This window comes from Rousettus aegyptiacus, unplaced genomic scaffold (assembly GCF_014176215.1).
Source record: "Rousettus aegyptiacus isolate mRouAeg1 unplaced genomic scaffold, mRouAeg1.p scaffold_m13_p_7, whole genome shotgun sequence".
Classification (NCBI taxonomy): Eukaryota; Metazoa; Chordata; class Mammalia; order Chiroptera; family Pteropodidae; genus Rousettus; species Rousettus aegyptiacus.
The window spans coordinates 108,108,426-108,131,182 of record NW_023416310.1 but is presented as its reverse complement, the minus strand read 5'-3'; the positions used below and the strand labels follow the sequence as shown (position 1 = coordinate 108,131,182).

At 45.6% G+C, this 22,757-nt stretch overlaps 1 protein-coding gene across 2 annotated transcripts in view; it reads left to right on the top strand.

Moving 5' to 3' along the window:
- The window catches only part of RUFY1 (RUN and FYVE domain containing 1), a 44,031-nt gene that overhangs the window by 17,464 nt on the left and 3,810 nt on the right, over positions 1-22,757 (top strand). The window contains exons 6-17 of one of the 2 annotated variants that reach the window (XM_016147727.2): positions 306-367; positions 2,224-2,289; positions 4,712-4,781; positions 7,117-7,218; positions 7,956-8,072; positions 9,413-9,580; positions 14,608-14,705; positions 15,481-15,600; positions 16,133-16,262; positions 18,212-18,306; positions 20,817-20,865; positions 21,920-21,997. In XM_016147727.2, the coding sequence (XP_016003213.2) occupies positions 306-367; positions 2,224-2,289; positions 4,712-4,781; positions 7,117-7,218; positions 7,956-8,072; positions 9,413-9,580; positions 14,608-14,705; positions 15,481-15,600; positions 16,133-16,262; positions 18,212-18,306; positions 20,817-20,865; positions 21,920-21,997 (1,155 nt within the window). The remainder of the gene's footprint in view (positions 1-305; positions 368-2,223; positions 2,290-4,711; positions 4,782-7,116; positions 7,219-7,955; positions 8,073-9,412; positions 9,581-14,607; positions 14,706-15,480; positions 15,601-16,132; positions 16,263-18,211; positions 18,307-20,816; positions 20,866-21,919; positions 21,998-22,757) is intronic. The other variant, XM_016147728.2, reaches the window with a different exon arrangement.

Sequence of the window (22,757 nt, the reverse complement as noted above, 5' to 3'; positions counted from 1 at the left end):
TTTGCCACAACCCGGGGAAGGGTGGGCTCGGTGTCAACCAAGGCACCACTCTAGTCTAGAGATGCAGGTCTCTCTCTCTCTCTTTTTTTTTTTTTTTAATATTACTTTGTACCCAAAGAACTTCACTGATAAACAACTCAATTTTATTGAATAAAGACACAAACATAATCTTAACTATGTGGTGGCAAAATCATTTCTACATTTGTAGGAAAGAGACAGGAATGTAAATACCCAGGATTTTAAAAATCGTAAGGTTTATGGGAAAGTTATTTTTTATTTAAACTTGTGCATTTTGTTTGGATTAGGTTGGAGTGATCGATTTTTCCCTCTACCTTAAAGATGTGCAGGACCTGGAAGGGGGCAAAGAGTAAGTACTGTGTCATGCACTGCTATCCTCCACGTTTTTTTAATGCAGTTCTAGCAAAGGATGCTGCATTTGATTTTGCTTTATTTGAAATTTTAGTTTTTCTTTAGGTGTTTTTAATTACAGCGGTAATACATTGATTTTTTTCCCCGTGTTGAAGGAATTAAGCTCTCAGAATACAGAATACTAGTAAAATTTCTCCATTCACTGTTCCCTTGTCCCCCTCTCAACCCCACTCCCACCCCCTCCCTCAGAGGAAGCCACTCACATCTCCTTCCAGGCTTTTTTTAATGCCTGCAGGTGTATCTTCATTGGTCCTGTGTTTTACTGCAGTTTGTTTGAATGTAAATGGGATGGTACTAGTGTATCTATAGGTTGCCCTTGGACTTGTTCTTTGATCCCAGTGCATCTTAGATGTCCTTCATCCCTTGTGCAGTTATCCCTATACTTGTTAACCAGAGCATTCTTTTAACAGAAGGTATCTGGGGGGGCGGGGCACGGGGGCAGGGGGAGTTGGCCAACAATGTAAATGACATACTGCCATTTATATTATAATAAAAAAGAATATCCACCCACTCATTTTTACATGTCATGCTTGTGCTCATGGGCCATTTCTAAAGTGGCACATGGACCTGACAGTAGCACTGCCTGTGGAGATGATGAGAGGAGGGCATTTCAGGGTAAACTCCTGGGTTGTGTGTAACTGCTTTACCCATGCATCTGTTACTGTCTTTCAAACATCTCCCCCATCTCAGTGCCCTGGCAGCACACCTTACCAAGGACAGCACCAGAGGGAACCCCATTAATGCTTCATGCACCCTAAGTACAATGATTCACCTACTTTAAACTTAAACTATATTCTTAATGTCAAAAAAAAAACTGGAAATAAACAGATTATCCATCAGTAAGGGAATAATTGAATGAATTATGGAGCATCCATAATATTCCATGTTGATAAATCATGCAGACCTAATAAGAACAGGTTAGACCCACTGGTATAGTGGATTTAGGGGGATTAACATGGGTACTATCCCCCCACCACCATCGCACATAGGTATTAGTGAGTGAAAAATGTATGATACTAAGAAATACATATGTCTCATTTTTTAAAACAAATCCACAAGATCCCTAGCATATATTTTATATTTTAATTGCATATACTACGTATATATGTGTATGTGTATATACACACACAAGATAGATAAATAGCGAGTGATGATGATTATATACATACATAGGATGCTCACCAGGCTATGACATGGGTCACCTGGGAGAGCTATGTAAGCGCAGAGCAGATAAAAGAAAAAAAAGACAGCTCTGGAAAACAAGTGCAGTACCTGTGACATGGTGTAGAACGATCTTGCCTATGTACATCTGTACGTATGTATGTGAAAAAAGGGTGAGGGGCTAACTTTAAAATGTTAAAATCCTTTTTTTTTAACTCGGACTAGCCAGCTTTGGGATTTGAAAAGTCACGCAGTCCCCTTTTCTGAGCCAGCCTTCCTCCTCCACTATTAGAAGGGCTGTTTCATCTGCCATCTCGAAGCTATTTGCATGTGGCTGTTGTTGTTTTCACCTTGCACCCAATGGCGTTCTCTCCTCTTCCCAAGTGCCCCACCAGCCATGGGGGTGAGGGCACGTGCAAGGAGCCTGCTGCTCCCAGGCGCGTGTTTCCACGCCTCCCAGGCCCGGGCTGCTGTCCTCCTGCCAGCCTTGCTCTGCAGACATTACTGAGTGCTGACAATCTCCTGGTTTTCTGATGACATTGGACCTCCTACAAGGGGATTGGAAGGTTGGAGGACAGTGACAAAGTGTTAACGGTCAGTAAAAAGGATTTCTTTTTATGTTCTTTTTAAAAGGCATGAAAGAATTACTGATGTCCTTGATCAAAAAAATTATGTGGAAGAACTTAACCGGCATTTAAGGTAGGGCCAACTCCTTTCATGTCACAGTTCGTTCTCAGTACCAGATAATTACTTCATGGAACTTTTTTGAGTTGCCACATATTTATAACTTTTTTTCCAAACCAGGAAAAAAGGTTATCATGCCATGCTCACGTGTACAGACAGAAGTATGATTTTTTGGTAAAGAGCTTTGGAGAATTCTTTGGTTCTTTGTTTTGTGCAGTTATACAATTTAGACTTTCTAAGTGAATAAAACCTTGACTCTCTACCCGTCAGCCCCTTAGTTGGAAGTCACTGCCATGGAAAGCACTGTTGCCGCTGGGAGGCAATCACAGATCCCTGAAGGGTGTCGGGGCAGCAATAAAGGGTTGGAAACCACAGGGCTTAACCTTCGAGATCAATTTAGTACCCACAATAGGCACCTTTGTCTTGATTTTGTATTTTAATGAGGAAGCTACCGCTGCGTCACATGAAACACTAGTCTCTGGAGATGTTGGTGGGGACTGGGTGGGGATCATCGGTCCGGTGTGCTGGGGGATGCTGTCCTCTCCCGGAAGCCCCTCAGAGGGTGCACAGAGCACACTAGCAGCAGTGCTTCACAGCAGCTGCCTCTCTGGCCCCAAAGCCAGTGAAAGAGGCGAGGAGCTGGCAAGCCGCATGTACCTAGGGCAGTGCGGCTCTGAGTTCTCACATGTAATGTTGGCCATCACTTTGGACAAGAGAGTCATTGTGTTTTTATAAGGAACAGATACTAGATTTTATCAAATGCCTTCTAGAATCTGTTCAGGCATGGGTCCCCAACCCCCAGTACTGGTCTGTGGACTGTTAGAAACCAGCCTATACAGCAGGAGGTGAGCAGCGGGCTAGCAAGGGAAGCTTCATCTGTCTTTGAAGCCACTCAGCAGCACTAGCATCACCACCTCGCCTCCACCTCAGATCATCAGGCATTAGATTCTTGTAGAAGCACCGGTCCCTGGTGCTAAAAAGGTTGGGCACCGCCATGTTAAGGTGATCATGACTTTTATCCCTTAATCTGTTCATGTGACCTATTTTATTATTGGATTTATTCATCCTGAGCCATTCCTGTATCACAGGAATAAACTTACTTGATCACAGCCTTAATAATTTAATTGTCTTCCAAACATGTCACCTGACCTAACTGTTCTGTAGTTCTCTGCGGGTAGCATTGTGTCAGGGTCTCGCAACTTCACGGAATGAGTTGGGGAGCTTGGCCTTATTTCAGGGCCTGGGAACACCCACCAGTGTGTGGGCATGCTTTGCTCCTGGGACATTTGGAGCTCAGAGCCAGCATGGAGGCGCAACCTTGCCAGCATCTCATTTTTCCCTCAGTTGTTAGATTTATATAGATTTTCTTCTCTGCAAGATCTGTCTTTTTTGGTAACTTATGTTTTCTAAGAAAAAAATAAATTTTATTACTATTTCCTAAGTTATACCCTTGGTATATAACTGACAAGTGTGTAACCTTAAACTTTTAATTCCCTCCATATCTTCTGTTTTGTGCCCTTTTTCATTTTGTGTCATTATATTTTCATTTTTCTTTCACTCAGCATTTTTCTGGCATGGAAGCATGAATCAAACCATCTTATTGAAAGGCCTCGGGGGAGGGTCAAAGGGCTGGGAGGACCATGAGATCCAACATCCTTGGCCTGGCCTGATTTCCCCAGCGTCACGGTGCCAAATGCTCCCTCCAGCTTTGAGCCCCACCTCACTAGCCCAGCATGTTTCTGGGCCCCCCTCACAGACAGAAGGCCCCAGTATGGGCAGGAGGGTCTGTCACCTATAGGTGCAGGGCTTAGGTCCTGGGACCCCCTCGACAGGGATGTGCTCTTGAATGAGTTTTCAGTACAAAGTTATGGCTCTTGGCTTTAAAGTAGGTGAACAATAAGATTTACCTCACAGAATTGTGGGGAGCATTGCAAGAGACAATAACCTTAAGGTGCTTAGAACACATAGGGCCTGGCATGTCGTGCCGTGTGACTGCTATGGTTATTGCTATTGTTGCTTATCAAGTCTACATTAGCTTGTTCCATATTTTTCAGTATGAAAGTGTACATATTGAAGAATATTTGAAAAATGGGGCAAAATATAAGATTTCAAAATCACCTTAGACTCTACTAACCAAAAGTACCAATATCTTGTTATGAATATTACTTTAGATCTATGACTGCTGACACATTTTGGTTCCTATTTTCTTTCTAGTTGACTAAAAAAATGGGTAGCATATTTTGGGGAGGAAACTTTGAAAACTTTTCAATAAATGTATACACGCAAATATATATAGTTAGAATTTGCATCTCTGGGTTCATTAGAGACCCTTTGCCTCTCTACTTCATACAGGAAGTCTTGTCATTGCTTATTGTCATACAGGGTGGGAAAACAGCTATTATAAGTTCACATTTACTTAATGTTGTATTTTCTATAGCTGCACGGTTGGGGATCTTCAAACCAAGATAGACAGCTTGGAAAAGACTAATTCAAAGCTTCAAGAAGAGGTTTGTAATTTATTGAAATTCTTAAAACAGACCGGCCCACAGTTAAGAGAGACGGCGTAGTTGGTGTGTGTGGCCAGAGCCTCTCACTGGTCGGAATGGGAACGGTTGGCCTGGGTTGAGCTGCACGGGGAACAGACCCCCCCATAATGTGTCTGTTTAGCCCTGTACAGGGCTCCCACAGTCCAGCACAGCTGACCATGAGCCAGTTCTCAGTGACTTCAGTTTTATGACTTGACAGTGACCCTCACTGGACAGCGTAGCTCCTAGGGTGGACGTGCCCTCTCTTCCTTGTCCCCACCTTCCCTGTGGTGCACTAGCTCCCTGCTGCCGGGAGGGCTCAGGTCTGCTCCAAGGTCCGAGCACCCTCGCCCACCCCTCCTGTGTTTCGGCCTCTCCAGAGCATGGAGCCAGTCTCCCACAGTGTGGTCTTTCTCTGCTTTCTCACTAGGAAGAGAGAGATGAGAGGACAGGAAGAAGGCTCGCTGCCCGCTGCCCGGCAGTCCCCTTGGTGGACACGTCTGGTCTCCCGTTAGCAGGAGGGGGGTTGCCCCGCCTTTCTGAGGCTTTCCACAGGTAGCGGTCCCCGGCTGCTCGCGCCTCCCCATCAAGTGTCACTGGAGAGGAGTGGGCTGTGAGGGGCCCGGGGAGCGGATCCCCACTGTGTACAGGCAGGTGACAGCCGAGAGTTGCAGAGCACACCTTTGGGATGGAGGACCCAGTGTAAGGCCCACTTTCAACTGACTGCTCTCTCCTGAGAGGTCAGCTTTGTGTGAAGAGAGGGACAGCAAAAGGTGACATCCATAGGAAGGGTCACAGGAGCTGCCTCACCACACTTGGAGCTGGAGGGCTCACCTTCACCATGGGCGGTGACCTTTGGGCCTCCAGTTAGGTGACCAGTGTTTGAATTCTCATCCCCAAATTGGATGGTAATTCATACCTTACACTATTGTTGGAAAGATTTAATTAGAGTAATATTACATAAATGTACCTAATATAGCACTTGGCATGTGGAAGTCACTGGGGAGATGTTCATTGATTTTAGGACAAGCAGGTTCACTCTGTTCTCCCAGAGGAAGTGACAGGCTTTGAGAGAAGGCCTAATTTAGCTTTTTAACTAAACAACTGGGTTATTTTTTTTCTTCAAAGGCAAACAATTGTAATAGAAAATGTGCTTTAGAGAAAAGCTTACCCCTCTTCCGGGTGTGCTCTCTGCATCTTCAGAGAGTGGAACGGGAATTAGTTTATGAATTTGCCCGCATCTTCCCTTGTAGCAACTGGCACCTCCTTTAAAGCCTTCAGGTCCTTACAGGGCATAGCGGTGGTGTTTAGAAACCTCATTCCGAGTTTTGAGTCTGAGCAGACACAGACACTGTTGGCTGGGAGTTGATGAGGAGCCCAATGCATCACAGCCTGTTAGTGAATGGTGCTGGGAGCGTAGCCCAGGACCCTGAGCAGACAGACATCTCGCTTCTTGCTCCCTCTCCAGCCTCACCTTCTCTCCTGGCTGTGTTCAGAGCTGCATAAGGAGGGGTTGGTTTGTGCACTTACTCTCCTCTCCCTTGCCTCTCCTAATAGCCTCCCCTCAGCAGCTTCATGGGGCATCCTGCTTCTGTATGCTTCTAGAAACTATGATAATTCATTCAGGAAAGGGATGATGTCCTCCTCAGGCATGGTTGGTTGTGATTTCTACCCCAGAATTCTTTTGTTCTCCCTCTTGTGATGAAATACGTTTTTGCTCATTGGCTAGAAAAACCGAAAAGAATGAAGAATCAGGAAAAAAAGCTGTTTTTTATCATGTGATATATAAAGTCCCTGTCTTTTCTTTAGCATTTTTAACATAGTTGCTTTTTGTTAGTTAGGGATGAGAAGATAGTATATAACCTATTTCATTTCCATATTGGTATTATAAGTATGCTCTCAAGTTATTAAAAGCTTTACAAACATGTTAATAACTACATATTTGTTTTATGCTTCCACGGTAAATTATTAAACCATTTTTCTAATATTGGATGTTCAGGCTGTTTCTAACATTTTGTGTCTAAATCTTTGCCCACATTATATAATATTTTATTTTTGTAAAAGGAGAAAATTTGGCAAGGGCAGAGATGGGTAGGGGTGGGAGAGAGATTTTACTATATACATTTTTATTTTGGGGGAATTTTGCACCACGTGACTGTATTACCTATTCAAAACAAGGAAATAAAATTTAAAAATATATCAAATATCAAATAAGTAAAAATATATCATTGATCGTGAAAATGTCAAATGTTAGATTTTAATGTGAAGAGTAATATTTATTGTGATGTTAAGAACTATAAAAATCTTTTTTAATCAGCTTTCAGCTGCAACAGACCGGATTTGTTCACTTCAAGAAGAACAACAACAATTAAGAGAACAAAATGAATTAATTCGTGAAAGAAGTGAAAAGAGTGTAGAGGTGAGCAATCGATCTCACAATTGGGCAGCTTGTTTCTTAGACACATCCATCACAAACCTCAAAGTCATGGCTTAATAATGACCCGGTCCTCAGAAAGTGCCTCCTTCTGCTGTGCCCTCCGTTGTTACTCTCAGGCAACCTGGACCACTTGGGGTTTGCCAGGACCACAGCTCCCTCGCCTCTGGGCCTTTGCACGCAAAGTTCCTGTGCAGTCTTCACCTTCCGGTCACGTGCCGGGTCCTCTGTGATGCCAGCCCCAGCGCCATCCGTGTGCCTGGATCCTCCTTCTCCCGTGTTCCCATAGCCCGGTGCACCTCCCTCCTTATAGAAACTGTTGGCCGTTTTGTAGAATTGTGGGCTTGCAGCTGTCTCACCTAATGACTTGCTGATAGAGACTATATCTGATTCCTCTCAAAATCTACCCCGTGCTAAAAATATGATTGATAAATACTAAGTGATGGAGGCCTTTCCCACTCAGAAGATTGTTCCGTTTAAAAGAAAAGTAAATATAAATTGTTTTCTGAACCTAAATTTTCTTTTAAAAAATCTTTTGGCTTGTTCTCATCCTCAAATCCAAAGATATTTCGAAATATCTTTAAAATTTTAACCTTTTTCTATTAGGCTTAAAAATAGAAATCAGGCTATACTTTTTTAAATTATGGTATATTTTTAAATACTTTGTAGTTAACTTGCTTTCCATAAGCAAACCTTTCCTCTGGTGTTCTTGTTGGATACAGATAACAAAGCAGGATACAAAAGTTGAGCTGGAGACTTACAAGCAAACTCGGCAAGGTCTGGATGAGATGTACAGCGACGTGTGGAAGCAGCTGAAGGAGGAGAAGAAAGTCCGCTTGGTGAGAGCCTGTATTTTTTCTTTTTTTTTCTTTTGAATTATTCTTTTATGTTGAGATTGGTTAACGAAATCCAATAAGTTTCAGCTGTACACTTTAATAGTAAGGCATATATATATATATATATATATATATATATATATATATATATATGTATGTATGTATTTACACTGTGTGTTCACCCCCCATAGTTAGATTTCTTTCTGTCACCACATATTTGACCCCCTTTATCCCATCTACCCCCTTCCCCCCACTCCTTACCCTCTGGTAACCGCTAGTCTGTTGTCTATATCCATGAGTCTCTGTTTGTCCTATTCATCTGTTGCTTTTAGGTTTATATCCCACATACAAGTAATAGCGTGTGATTTTCAATTTTTTCTGTCTGGCTTATTTCGCTAAGCATGGTTATCTCGAGGTCCATCCATGTTGTCACAAATGGCAGTATCTCATCTCTTCTTATGGTTGAGTAATATTCCATAGTATATTTATACCACAGCTTCTTTATCCAATCATCTATTATAGGACACTCCGATTCTTTCTATGTCCTATCCATGGTGAATGTCTTTAGAAAGGTTTCCCCAGAAGCCCTGTAAGTTATTTCAGTCCATGCTTTTCACATTCGTGCTTAAACCTGCTGACATAGAAAATCCAAAATTGTCCCTTTAAAAAAAAAAAAACTATGTTTATCAGCCCATTCTGCATTGTCACTTATATTTTTTCAATTTTATAAAACTTTTTCAGAAATTGCTATGAAACCAGATGCCTGGTCTCTTTGACAGTACATTTCCTGGTCTCTTTGACAGTACTTTGACAGACAGAGCCTCTGGTCTGCTTATTTCTGCCCAAACTACATGTTAGCAGCCAATGTTTTTTTACTAAACAAACAGTTCTTTTACCTGCTTTGACGGGATGTGGAGAACATGTATCCTGAATTGTCCAGGACAGAACTGCTTCAAAATTGTTGCACCTTTTTTGCTATAAATTCGCAAACCATTTCAGAAATTCTAACATTGCAACATCAAACGGCTTTAGCACTGAAACAAGACAGATATTCTTTCAGGCCATGTGCTCTGATCCTAGGGTTTGAAGAAGGGGGCTGCTGGGCCTCTAGGCTCATATTGCCACCTACCAGCCTTTGTCTACTTGATGCAGAGCCAATTGTCATTATAAAATAAGAAAAGGGAAAAAGCTTAATCCAGTTATGCTTTAGACAGACTTTTCTAAATTTCCCTAACCTATTCTGACTTTGGTTTACATTTTAGTTGTTACCTAGGATATAACCCCGGTTAAACCATTTCTTTGACTTACTTTAGTAATATTTTCCTTGTTATTCTCATTTTAAGGAACTAGAAAAAGAACTGGAGTTACAAATCGGAATGAAAACCGAAATGGAAATTGCGATGAAGTTACTAGAAAAGGACACCCACGAGAAACAGGACACTCTGGTTGCTCTCCGCCAGCAGCTGGAAGAAGTCAAAGCGATTAATCTACAAATGTTCCACAAAGTTCAGGTGGGGATTGGCTTTGTGTCCACGTCACAACCTGGTTCCCTGTTGCTGTCTACAATGGTCAAGCTTGTCACAGGCTACCATTCAGTCTTGTCACAGGCTGCTTTTTTAGTCTTCTGTCATTCCTCCTGTAGAAGGAGAGAGTAGACACATCTTTGAGGTCCTGGTGTGTGACAGACCTGATCCAAGGCCCTGCACAATGTTAATGCATTTACTTTATTTGAGTCTCCCAGCAGTCCCTGAGAAAGTTTATAAAATAGGGAAAATGTGACAAGGCAGAACTGAGCAGCTAAATCACATGCCCCTGGTGACACAGCTAATAAATAGAACTGAAATTGAACGGTGTCTTTTTAATCCAAACCTTACACGTCTCCCTGCTGTCTGTTTCCTTCTGCTTCAGTGGCTATTGTTTGCCCCACGAAATGGAGAAATAGATTAATGATAGAAGTTGGTATCGTCTTTTCAAGGTTTGCCATTAAATTAATCTTGCTGAGTCTCCAGACCACACAATAAGCTGCTTACCTCACTTCACCTGTCATTTCAGAGTGGTCAAGGGAGCTATCCCAGACAGAATTCTCCATGCCAGAGTTTGAAAGATAGCATTTAAAACTGTCAAGCTTCCTTGCCCAGAAGCTATCCAGAAGGATCCCATTCTGTATCCTTCTCAAAACTTTTCTTTTTAAAGTTCTGTTTCCTATTTTATTGCCAAAACAGTCTCACTTCCTTTTCCATAGATATGGTTTCAGTCTCACTTGCAGTAACATCAACGTCAAAGACAATGTGAGTGCAGAGTTCAAGTAAACTGTTATTTTGTCCTTTCTTTTTAAAATGTACAAGATCGTCTATGGCCATGCCACCCTGAACAAACCCGACCCTGTCTGATCTCGAAGCTAAGCAGTGTCAGGCCTAGTTAGTATTGGATGGGAGACCACCTAGGAAGACCAGGTACTGTAGGCGTAAAAGATGAAAAATAAGGGATTGTAAGCTGACAAGGTCCTTGCAATCAGTGAGGTCAACCAAGGGTTGCCTCGCCTAAAAAAAAATTTACATGATCATCTTTATAATAGCAACAGTGAAAATGGAAGTAAAAAGCAAAAGAAGAAAAAGAGTTTCACCCTCCTAACGAATTATCTGTCTTAATTTTTTCATGTTTTCATCTGGTTTGGGTCAGTATATAGACAGAATGTGAAAGTATATTAGGTAAACTAAACTACCTTAATAACTTAGCAGATCCTAAAATGAATGGCTTAAAACTATGAAAGTTTGTGTCTGTTACATAATAACTCCAAGGAGAACACCAGGGACCCAGGCTAATGGCAGTTGCAGCTCTCAAGGCCACTCTTATTGTCATCATTCTTGTCAGTGAAAGGTGGGCACGAGAAGCAAAAGTCGAGTGCCAGGGATTCCTGCTCAAGCTGTGAGACACAATAGCGCACACCCTGCCATTCAATCACACAGAGCAGAGCTAGTCAGCCAGTCTTCTCCAGGCCCTGCAGCCTCAAAATCTGCACCCCCTGGGCCTTGGACAGCGGTCCTCATTAGGTCACATGGCCTGTATTTGAACCAGAAGACCCGCTGTCCTTCTCACATTAACCTGGCCCTCCCAGCAGCAAATGGGAGAGCAGAAATGGGGTAACTATAGATAAGTGCCTGTTTGGACAGGGAAATGAAGAGAACAGCCCATAACAATCACATATCCCCTGGGCAGGAAGTGCGAAGGCTGCCCAGTGGTTAGGGGCACCTTTTCTTAGCCTGTCTGGCTACCCTGCTTTTGCCTTCTAAAGAACTTATCAGCCTTCCCCAGTGGCCCCTGAGAGGTCTACCTTCATCTGTGGCACATCTGTGGCACATTAGAGGGCTCTTGGGAAGAACGGCATTTGGCAGCTACACGACTTTTATGGCCAGCTTCTTAGGTCAGTTTGCCTGCCTGGGTATTGTATTAGCAGTCAGTTACAGATACTTTTCTGGCCTAGCTTGTGGTTTTGACAATATATGTCCTCAGTCATACCCTCTAGTTTGTTTATTTCCATTCTCCATGTGTCGATGACCACAGTTTATCGATTGATTTATTAAGCACAGTTGTTGTGCCTGCTTCGTTTCCTTGCTCTATTAGCCTCTCCCTCTCCTATTGCTGTCCAGGCATCCTCACCTGACCTCTCCTGCAGGGTGTCAGGGGCCTCTGCTGCTCAGTCTTCAGTCTCACTTCTCTCAGGATCAGAAGCAGCTGGCATTTCTCGCCTGGGAGGCCCCCGCCTTTGGCCTCTCTGTCCTGGTCCATCTCTCTGCAAACCCCTTGCATGCCTTGCTTGTTCAAACTTCTGGAGCCACAGCACAGCTGGCACAGATTCCGTTTTCCGAGTTTCGGCAAGTGACAGTTTTACTGTTTGCCGTTACTAACAAGAGTCACCAGCTCTCACCTGCTTGACAGTGCCAGACCCCTGACTGCTGAGTCGGTGCTGCAAGCATTAGACTTCCTGTGGCAGCACTGGCTCCACACCCTCTGGTAGTTCCCGTTTTCACTTTTCACCCTCCCCCCAGGCTTCACATGTACAGGGGTCAGGTGTGTCCCTCAGTATGGGACACGTTATAATAAAAGATATCTCATTTTCTCATTTTCCTTTATTCTCAATCCCAACTCTCATCCTCTTTATACCAATAATCTAAAGTGTTCATACTTGTCATTCTAAAACATCATTTTGAGTACACGAATTTTTTTTAATTTTATTTTTAATTATAGTTGACATATATTGGTTTCAGGTGTACGTCATAATGATTAGACCTTACAAGATGATCCCACAATACCTGTCATTTCAGAGGGGTCAAGCCTGGCACCATACATAGTTACGACAATATTATTGATGATTTTCTCCATACTGTACTTTGCATCCCCATGACTATTTTGTAACTGCCAATTTGTACTTCTTAATCTGGTTCCCTTTTTCACTCAGCCCCCTGACTTCCTTTCCATCTGGCAACTATCAATTTGTTCTCTGTATCTGATTTTGTTTCTGTTTGTTTCTTTGTTTATTTTGTTTTAGATTCCATGTGTAAGTGGAATCCTGTGTCTTCATATAAGTGAAATATTTGTCTTTCTTTGCCTGACTTATTTCACTTAGCATACCATTCTCTAGGTCCATCCGTGTTGTCACAAATGGTAAAATTTCATTATTCTTTATGGCTGAGTGATATCTCATTGTATATGTGTTCCACTTCTTTATCTATTTATCTATTGATGGACACTGGTTGCTTCCATATCTTGGCTATTGTAAATAATGCTGCAGTGAACGCAGGGATGCATATATCTTTTTAAATTAGCATTTTAGATTTCTTCTTATAAATGTCCAGGATTGGGATTGCTGGGTCATAAAGTAGTAGTATTTTATATTTTTGAGGAAACTCCATACTGTTTTCCATAGTGGCTTCACCAATTTGCAGTGCCACCAACAGTGGTCAAGGGTTCCTTTCTCTCCACATCCTTGCCACCACTTTTTGTCAATTTAGTGATAATAGCAGTTCTAACATGTGTGAGGTGATACCTCATTGTGGTTTTAATTTGCATTTCTCTGATAATAAGTGACACTGAAAATCTTTTCACCTGTCTATTGTCATATGTATGTCTTCTTTGGAGAAATGGCTATCCAGGTCCTCTGTTCATTCTTTAATCAGATTGTTTATCCTTTTGGTATTAAGTTGTATGAATTCTTTATATATTTTGGATATTTGCCATTTATCAGAGGTGTCATTTGCCAATATCACCTCTCATTCAGTTGATTGTCTCAAACAAATTAACAAAAGAAAAACAAACTCATAGACACAGACCACAGTATGATGGTTACCGGAGGGGAGGGGTAGTAGGGGGAGGGTGAAGGGGAAAAAGGGATCAAACATATGGTGACGGACAGAAACTAGGCTTCGGGTGGGGAGCATGCAGTAGAGTACACGGATGTCAAATTATGATCTTGTACACATGAAAATTAAATAATGTCATTAACCAATATTATTACAATACATTTTATTTAAAAAATAATTTTTTTAAGTTAAATATTACCTGCAAGTACTGCTTTAGCTGTGGCCCTCAAATTTTAACAAAAATATTTCATCTAAGAAGTACAGTTTTTATTTTAGCATCTCTGAAATTGAGATTTTATCTTTTAGTTAGTGGCATGACATGTTTCCAGTAGCAGTTTTTTTCTTTCAGTGATTTATAGAATTGGAGTACATCTTAACGATCAATGGCATTTTCAGTGAACTATTGCATTGCGTTTTCATTGTTTTTTAACTCCAAGTATTTTATAATTTCTCTTCTGTTTTGTTTTTTTTTTAGTTCAATAGTTTTTTAGTCATGTGCTATTTAGTTTCCTGATGTGAGGTATTTTTAGCTGTTCTTTTGTTGTTAATGTCTGATTTTGTTACATTAAGGTCATAAAATACAGTTTGTATATTATCTCCTAGGAATTTATTAGGACTTGCTTCTGTCTTCAGCCTTTCTGTGTCCTTTTATTTTAAGAGTATCTCTTGCAGACACCCCAGAACACAGTGCTTTTTTGTCCCATCCTGGGCACTCAGAATGTGCCACGGTTAATAGCCTGGGCTCAGGAAGTCACACAGTCTTGGGTATGGACCCAGCTTCCCCCACGTTTGCATGCTAACCTTCACCTGGATGCCTTCCCTTTCTGAGCCTCCCTTCTTGTTCAGAGAAGTGAGCTAACAACCCCACAGTGAGAGCCCTGCAGGGTCACATGAGCTCACGAGTGTGCCAGCACATGCAAACAGTTGAGTCAGATCCATCTCCAAAGGTCCTTTTCAAAAAGGAGCCTGGACCTTCAGAGGAAACAAAGGCCTCACTGCCTCCCTCTTGGCCACTCTTTCTGTTGGTAGCGCTGAGAGCCTTGATGCAGTTTGCCTTCAAGGGCTCTGGGGAAAAACAGCAATTAACCAAACACTCTTAAAAGTGTTATGAAAGTATCAAACCCCACTTAACTGGGCATAAGGGAAACGCAGAGCCTGATCCCCTTGCCTTGCTTTTGTAGGATGCAGAGAGCAGTTTACAGCAAAAGAATGAAACTATCACCTCTCTTGAAGAAAAAATCAATCAAGTTATGTCCAGCATGAAACAAATGGAACAAAGGTAACCACTCTCCCCCTATCAGGTGATTCTCAGAAGGTTTGAGCATTCTCTAGGCCTGGGGATTTAGAATCTCTCTCAAAAGTACAGATGGATTGGGATCGCTAACCTTCAGCCTGTGGCCTTGCCCAGCAAGAGGGCTCAATTCCCCACTTGCCTAAGCATGTAGTCACTTAATCGGCCTTTGGGTTGTTATGTCACATTGTCCTCTCAGGGAGTCAGGACTCTCCAGTGAGCTCCTTGTCACTATCATATTTAAATATCAGATTAGTAGCGGATCAGAATAGAGTCTAGAATGAGACCCACACAAACATGGGCAACTGATTTTTTACAAAAATGCAAAAGCAGATAAACAAACAGGAACTATGTACACTGAAGTAGCACTCAGCTATAGAAGGAATGAACCACTGCAACACACAAACACATGGATTGATCTCAAATTTATCATGCTGAGAGAAAGAAGTCAGTCTCAAAGGTTGTATGAAGTATAATTACATTTCCACAACATTCTAGAAAAGACAAAGCCATGGTGTCAGCGATTACCAGGGATCAGGGGTGGCAAAAGCGTATGGCTTCTGGGGGCAGCACTAGGGAGTGTCCTGGGGTGACAGACCGTGTTGTCCCTATAGCCGTGGTGGTTAAAATTCATGGACTGCACACATACATGAGCCAGTTTTACTGTGTATGGACTTAAAAATAAAGGAAAATCTTAAGCCAGCATGAACATGAGAAACTCCTGCCTTAGCTTTGCCTTATGAAGCTCTGCCATCTGGCCCAGGGTGCAGCACTCGGAGAGGGCGAGGCAGGGCGCTGAGGCGCGGAGCCACGAGCTACAGCGGGAGTTGGGCGGCAGGAGCCATGAGCTGCAGCAGGAACTGTCCCAGGCACATGGGCACTGGTAAGGCACCAGCCCTCATGTCCTGAGCCAAGGCCAGGGTGGGGTGGAGCGTGTGCTCTGAGTGAAAGTGACAGGGCCAACAGAGAACCAGCCCCAAAGGGTTCGCGACTGTCCCCAGGGATGCTCACTTGAGGTGCACTCCCGACCCTCCATTCCCACCCTGACTCCCAGTCTCCTTCCTGGTCAGCTCACTCTGGGAAGGAAGGCACCATAAGCATTGTGCACGCTGTCCCCTCCTCTCTGGCAAGTTATGTGTACACTCGGGTGTGTGAGAGCTCACTTCTTTCTCTCCATCGCTGACCGGCAAGGTGTGCCACTTGCCTTCTCCCACATGTCCCTGGTCTTCCTTACAGAGCCGCAGGGGACCCTGGGGAGAGGGAGCCCTGTTTCTGTGCTTTGTTGAAGGGCCTGGAGGCCTACATGGCACCTCAGAATCCCGTGACTTCCCCATTACCTGGACGGTGAACTGGGTTGTGAATTCTCCGGGGAAATGTCCCATCAAGACTCATTCACATTTGTTTTGGGAAAATAGCTCAAGCCTAGAGAAAGAGCTGAAATCCGAGAAAGAGCAAAGACAGGCCCTGCAGCGAGAACTGCAACATGAGAAAGACACCTCTTCTCTCCTCCGAGCAGAGCTGCAGCAAGTGGAAGGATTAAAAAAGGTGAGGCAGACTCTCGTTGGGAGGAAAAGGGCTTTCAGCATCTCCAGGAGTTCTGCTCAAGAGCCTACTGGCACACTCAGCCCCAACACCAGCTGCTTGGGGTCTGGGAGCGCTGTCCCCGCACCCTCATAGCCTGTCCCTACAGTGCAGAGGGGTGATCTGAGAGTGGCAGGCTGAAACTGACAGGATGACCAATGCATAGCCAAGCTTATTGGGGCCGACATGCAAGACATGCAAGGCTTGGTCATTGTGGAGACGCAGAAAGAAGGCAGCGTGGCTGCAGGGTGTCAGGCAAAGGGAGGAGGTGCTGGGGCTGAGGCCTTGGGCAGACAGAGCAGACCCGGGCCTTCAGAGCTATGAACGAACTCCACTTTAAGACCATTACCCCCACCTGTGTGCAGAGCAGGTAGTGAACTGGCAAGAGAGAAAACTGGAAGTAACTGGTAAACATGGTCCACAAATCCCAGACCTTCACCTGAGGTGGGTCAACCACTCTGCCAAGGTCCAGGGATCCTGAGTCTCAAGACCCACCTGGTCCTGGGCCATCCCTGGGAAGCCGACTGGACCAGGGCCCTAAGTCTCCCTTAGAATAGACCTGGAGGCACTTCGTCCCTCTAGAGGCCTTGCCCCATCTAAAGGTGTGGCTTGGATCCTGTGGCGAAGCTACAGAGAGCAAGGATGTAGGGGTGCCACCTTGGTGGTGTCATCTGGTTGTGGAAGGGTACCTACCATGAAATCCAGTCAGTCTGCAGTTCTTCCCAGACTATAAAATCACCAAGCGTCTCCTCAGAAGGCAGGAGGAGTCTGGCAGTCCTGGTTATAGCAGGTTGCTGCCTGGGGGGCTGGAGATGTCTTTGGACTCCATGGCTTTTCCGGGTGGCACTGATGCCAGGCTCAGGGGACTGCCAAGCCGCAGGTGGCTTCCCACACATCACCTTCTCTGGAAGAGGATCACTGGGGCTAAGACAATGGTAGTGGGTACCACCGCATGATTAGTTTCTGTTGCAGAAGTGCCTAGAGCCTCTCATGAGAGCCCACTAGGGATTGCTGAGGGGGGGGATCGCTAAGGAGGGGACAGGTTCCCAAGAGCCACTCAGGCTTGGAGAGGGGAGGGGAGGAAACAAAGAGTAGAAGAGGACTTCTAGAAAGTTCTGCCACATCATGGAAAAGGCCCCTTTTACTCCACTTCGAAATACTTTGGCCTAAGGTTTGAATGCCACATGCTCTCTTACCACATGCACAAAAATAAAGTGATGTGTCTAATATCACCGGTCTGTCTCGGTGCCGTGTGCCTGAGTGAACCCCACCACTGCCCATGGTCAGTCCTGGACCCAACTTGCCATTCTGCTCTTCATCTTGGCCCTCATCAGACTGTGCCTTGCAGGCATACCGGCCCCAATTACACACATCAACATTGTCATCCCCTTGCGAGCCTTGCTCCTCGAGCGCAAGGTTCATACACAGGGTCTCGCCTCTATGTCTTGCCACACTGTGGCCATGGTGAGACCCCAGATCTTGGCCTCCATCAGCCTTGCTCATCCATTCTTAGGAACTGTGACCAGCTCCTTGCAAAGAGTTTATTCAGTAAACCAGCTCTTTACTGATGTAAGCTTCATCTGATTTTGTACAAGTTCCATCTGTGTATTTTTTGAGGCAGTTGTATGTATTTTTTTAAAAAATCTTTTAATTGAAATTCAGACAAAGCTTTGTTTGCCCCATGAGGGGGACTGTTCTGGATATGCCTGGTGAACACAGCCGCTTCCTTCCCACATCTCCGTCCCTGCTGCAGAGCTGCTCACCTCCCTGTCACTCATTCTGGAGAACCCTTGAAAGAGGTTAACAACAAAACTACCTTCTGCTCCTGGAAAATATTCTGACCTACTTGTTGCTGTGATCGCTAAATCTTATAAAAAAAGGACTGTGTCATGCATGTGGTTTGTTCATTGTAGGAGCTGCGGGAACTCCAGGATGAGAAGTCAGAGTTACAGAAGGTTTGCGACGAGCAGGAGCAAGCCCTCCAGGAAATGGGACTGCATCTCAGCCAGTAAGAACCCACTCCCTCCCCATGAAGAGTCTCACCAGCCTGCCCACCACATGCTCAAGCCCTCCACCTGTGTCCTTATGTCAGAGGAGGGAGAGTCAGAAAGGGAGGCTTGCCAGCTATTCAGGGGTGACACCCCCCAGGAAGTCAGGCCTCAGAGACAGTGCTGATTTAATTATTTCATTAATATCCTTTTCTAGTGACTGGAACCCTCATGTTCACTAGCTCATTGTGTAGGTCCTAAGGGAACCAGATGGAAGCTGAAGCTTGCTCATTCAGCCTGCAGTCAACCACAGGGAGCACTGCAAGTCGAGCGTTGAGGCCCGTGTGCTACATCCCCATGTCTTTCCTCCAGGTAGTGCTGAGGGAGCACAGACCCTGGGACATTTGTCCCTGGTGTCCCAGCCCTGCCAGCACAGCCTGATGGGTCATACTACAGGTTGTGCAACTTGTCCATTTGTGTGGTTATTGCATTTCCAAACCCAGTGAGCGGCTTTCTCTCCTTTGTCAGAACTCTTGGTTGGTTGCAAGTGACAGAAATCCAAGTCAAACTGACTTAAGCAAAAAAAGCCATCCAGAATCAGTCTCTGCCTCCCACCTTGGCTATCCCATCTGTTGCTTGCCCCTACTGGGGCAGGATGGTACCCAGCAGGGCCATCTCTGAGAGGAACAAAGTTCCTCTTGCTCCATCGTTCCCGGACCCCAGGTCAACTCACTGCTCTCGAGTCCTGGCACAAGTATGGTAACCAAAGAGATGGGAGTCTCCTGACCAGCACAGCGCTGTAGACCTATGACCAGAAAGGCCCAGAGGTGGGGACTAACATGAGGATTCACTGTAAGCACAATAGAGAGGACACATGGGCACCACCATGGGGTCTTTCTCAGTCTGGAAAGGTGGGTGTCTAGACAAAGCATTGGTCTGGGTGAGGGAAGGGGTCCCTGGGCAGATCAATGTGATAGGAGCAAGGGCTCTGGTGGGAATGTGAGCTGAAGACTGTGTCCCCCTCCCAGTGTCCTTCTAGACCAGCTTAGGACTGCTGACCCATCCCTGCCAAAGGCCCTTCACTGGTCTCTTCTAGCCGGTACTTGCCCCTGTCTCCAGCTTGAGGGAGGGGACCCTAGAAAGTGGGCAATGCCAGCTCTGGGGTATCTAAGACTAAACGAGCACCATGCATGGAGGCTGCTATACAGCTGGCTCCTGGGATTTGTGGTGCTGTTCAGATAGAGGAACACCTGGGCATGGTCTGCTATGGCCCGGTGCACATCCCCTCTCTTCTTGGGTAGTGCTATTTTCTCTGCTTGTCTGCTCCGTGTCCCACAGCTGGCAAGCAGTCAAAGAGCACCCTGTCCTGGGGCCACAGGCCTCAGAAACATGGGTGGGCCCTGGTCTGGAAAAGGACCCCGCCGCTACTGCCTTACCAATTGCCAAATGCTCCCCAGCCAGCACAGGGGCTGCCTTGGTGCTATCTGTCTCCCCTCTTCCTCATGAGCCCTCACTCGGAAACAGAAGGGAAGGGTTGCCTTCAGACACCTACCGGGTACAGACACAGCTACCCAGTCGTTGCAGGAACATCTGGGTTCTTTCCCAGATTGTTGCCCCGGGAAGCCCTTGTGCGCTCAGGCTGCCATCTTTACCTACTGGCCTTGGTCTGTGGCAAGTTGGGGTGGGGGGTGGGGGGAGGGCAGAGGAAGGAGAGAAAGGAGGAAAGGAAGGGGCTCCAGAGTTCATTTCTGAAGGCCCCATGATTTCCCTGTTGCTGGGTTTCCCAAGTCCTCCCCAGAAGTCTAGCCTGTGTCTGAGCCCTGATGCTTTGACCCTTAGATTAAGCTAATCCAATGACAGTTTAGGCTAATCTCAGCTTTTAGGAAAGGCCTCAGACCATTCTTCTCAAATTACAAATAGTTTCATTTTATCTGATTTAATTCGGCCAGTTTAGACCATGTTCAGTCTTGTTGCATATGGGCAATAAGTTATTCTTACAGTAACAAGAATGGAGCAAGAACAAATGGCCATGGCCTCCGCCTGAGTATTCTAGATGGAGCAGTCAGCAGGAAAGGGGCCAGGTAGAGAGCCCTGCAGATTTGAGTTCCTATCATGGGGTGAGGAGAGCTCACACCTCCCTCTCCCAAAGCAGGTCACATACAGGAATGGTTGCCCAGAGAAGCCAGAATCTTGGGCTTCTGAGAGATAATTGCAGCCATTTAAAAACTGATTTTAGTATATGTGCTGCCAAAGCAAGCACCATTTAAAATTTCGAAGTCATTTTCAACCGTTACAGGCTCAACAGTCTGTTTTTAGCCAGATACAGTCCCCAGGCTCAGCTTCAGACTTCAGCATACATGAGCCAATGAATGTTGAGGTGACTGGGGTTATAAAAAGGAAAAAAGAAAGCATTTGAAAACAACTCGGGGTTGTTGTACTCCTTAGAAGTTGGTACCCTCACAAAGTCAGTTGCTTTGAGTTTGCTTTGTTAAAGAGCCTCTCACTGCTATGAATGATCTCTCTTTTTAAGGTCAAAGCTGAAGATGGAAGACATCAAGGAAGTCAATAAGGCACTGAAGGTACTGAATCGTTGTTCATGTCATTAGCATAAGAATCACTCCTTGTGTCAGTCAGCTCACACCAATACTCTGCATGCACCTGGGTTTTCTCTCAAGAATGGACACTACTGAAGCCCTGAGCAGGGCAAGTGTCTAAACCATTTGGAGGAGGGCAGAATGACACACACCACTTAAAGGAACAGGTGGACCAGGTGACCCAGTGCAGGTGCAAAGCTAGGCTGCTAGGGTGCGAACAGTGGGAAAGGACCCAGAGTTCCCCCCCCCCCCTTCCAGGGCAGTTCAGAGAAGAGACAGACCCGCCTGAGGTGGGAGCTTCAGCCCTGGGGGCCTCAGCTGGGTGGTGACCGCTGTGCTTGACAGCCACTTAACCAAGGTGCCCCCCTGCTAACACCAGACCTAATCACTAGGTGACTCGAAACTTGCCTCCCAAGTGCATGCAGGTCAGAGGCAGCAAAGACCAACAGCACCTGGTAGCACCTGGACTTGGCATCACCGTCCACATGTCTTTTACCAGCCCTTGTACCAGCTCAGTATGACTGCTGAGCTGCCTGTATGTCCCTGCACTGATGGCTGACAGCACCAGGGGAAGGACAGAAATCACATGGAACGCAAGCCTTTCTCAAAGCCTCAGCTGCCTCCCACATTGCTTTGAGCCTCAGCAGCATTGGTGCATGTGGGCAGCAGCTTCCCAGGCACATGGCCCTGTCCCGGCAGGGACCACTGTGCCAGATTGTCCTAGTCGGACTGACAGGGTTGGCCTTTCTCCCTCCTTCATGTTCAGCCAGGGATGGGGTTGCAAGCAGTCCCTGATTCTGGTTATCTCAGCTGTTTCCTGAAAAGCCTCAGGCCAACAGGAGGCTGTGGAAACTGAGAGGCTGGAGCCACAGGGTAGGACCCCTCTGCAGCCCTGAGTTCTAGCTGTGCTCCATCCTGAGGCCGCACCAGAAGCAAAGGGCAGCCCCTCAAAGGGAATCCAGGTGCTATGAGGAACAGCAGCTGCTGGGCGAAAGGCCTATTGGGAGCAGAGCCATCGATGTTCTTTGCTCTTTACTAGGGCCACACTTGGCTGAAAGACGATGAAGCAACACAGTGTAAGCAGTGTGAGAAGGAGTTCTCCATTTCTCGGAGGAAGGTATGTGGCCTGGCCCCTGCATCCACCCAGGGCCCCACTGGTGCCCGCTGGACCTCCCTCTTAAAGGACTCTTGGGGCCCGGCCCACCACACTAGTCACATCCACTGACCCATGCAGACAGCTTCCTCCCAGCCTGCCGCCTTTCAGAGGGATCTGTCCAGTCAGTCATAGGCTTTGTCCCCACCAGTCCTTTCAATGATTGGCAGATTTCTTTAGGAGTTAGGGCTGCTTGTGTGCAAAACTGGCCCAGGTGAATGTATCATTGAAAATTCCTTGTCTACAGGACTAAAATCTGCCCAAGTTAGTCAAAATCAGGACTTAGGGGCAGCAGGTCTCAGGACAGGCATCCAGGTGGCACCAAAAGCTCCCAGGCCACCTAGGCAGGGTACTCACTCCCTGTGAATCTGCCTCTGCCTGTGTAGCCTGCTGTAATGTTCCAAGAACATGGGTCCAAGGTTAACGGTGTTGACTGACCAATTGAGCAGGACAAGGGCAGGATACAGGATCCTCAGCAAAATTGGGCCACCCCATCCCCTACTACGTGGTACATGTTCTCACTTGCCTATTAAAAGCTTCTAGAAAAGAAGCAAACCTCCCAAATTTAGCCAGAACTAGAAGCAGCCCTCCTGAGGCTGCCTTGGCAGTCACTCCTGTTCACAAGGCCTGGCTGTCCCCACACCTGAATGGCTCAGTCCATAGTTTATTTACTAGCCCAGTGGGGTTAGGCCAGGCCAGCTGGCATAAGTGATGCTTAGAGCAG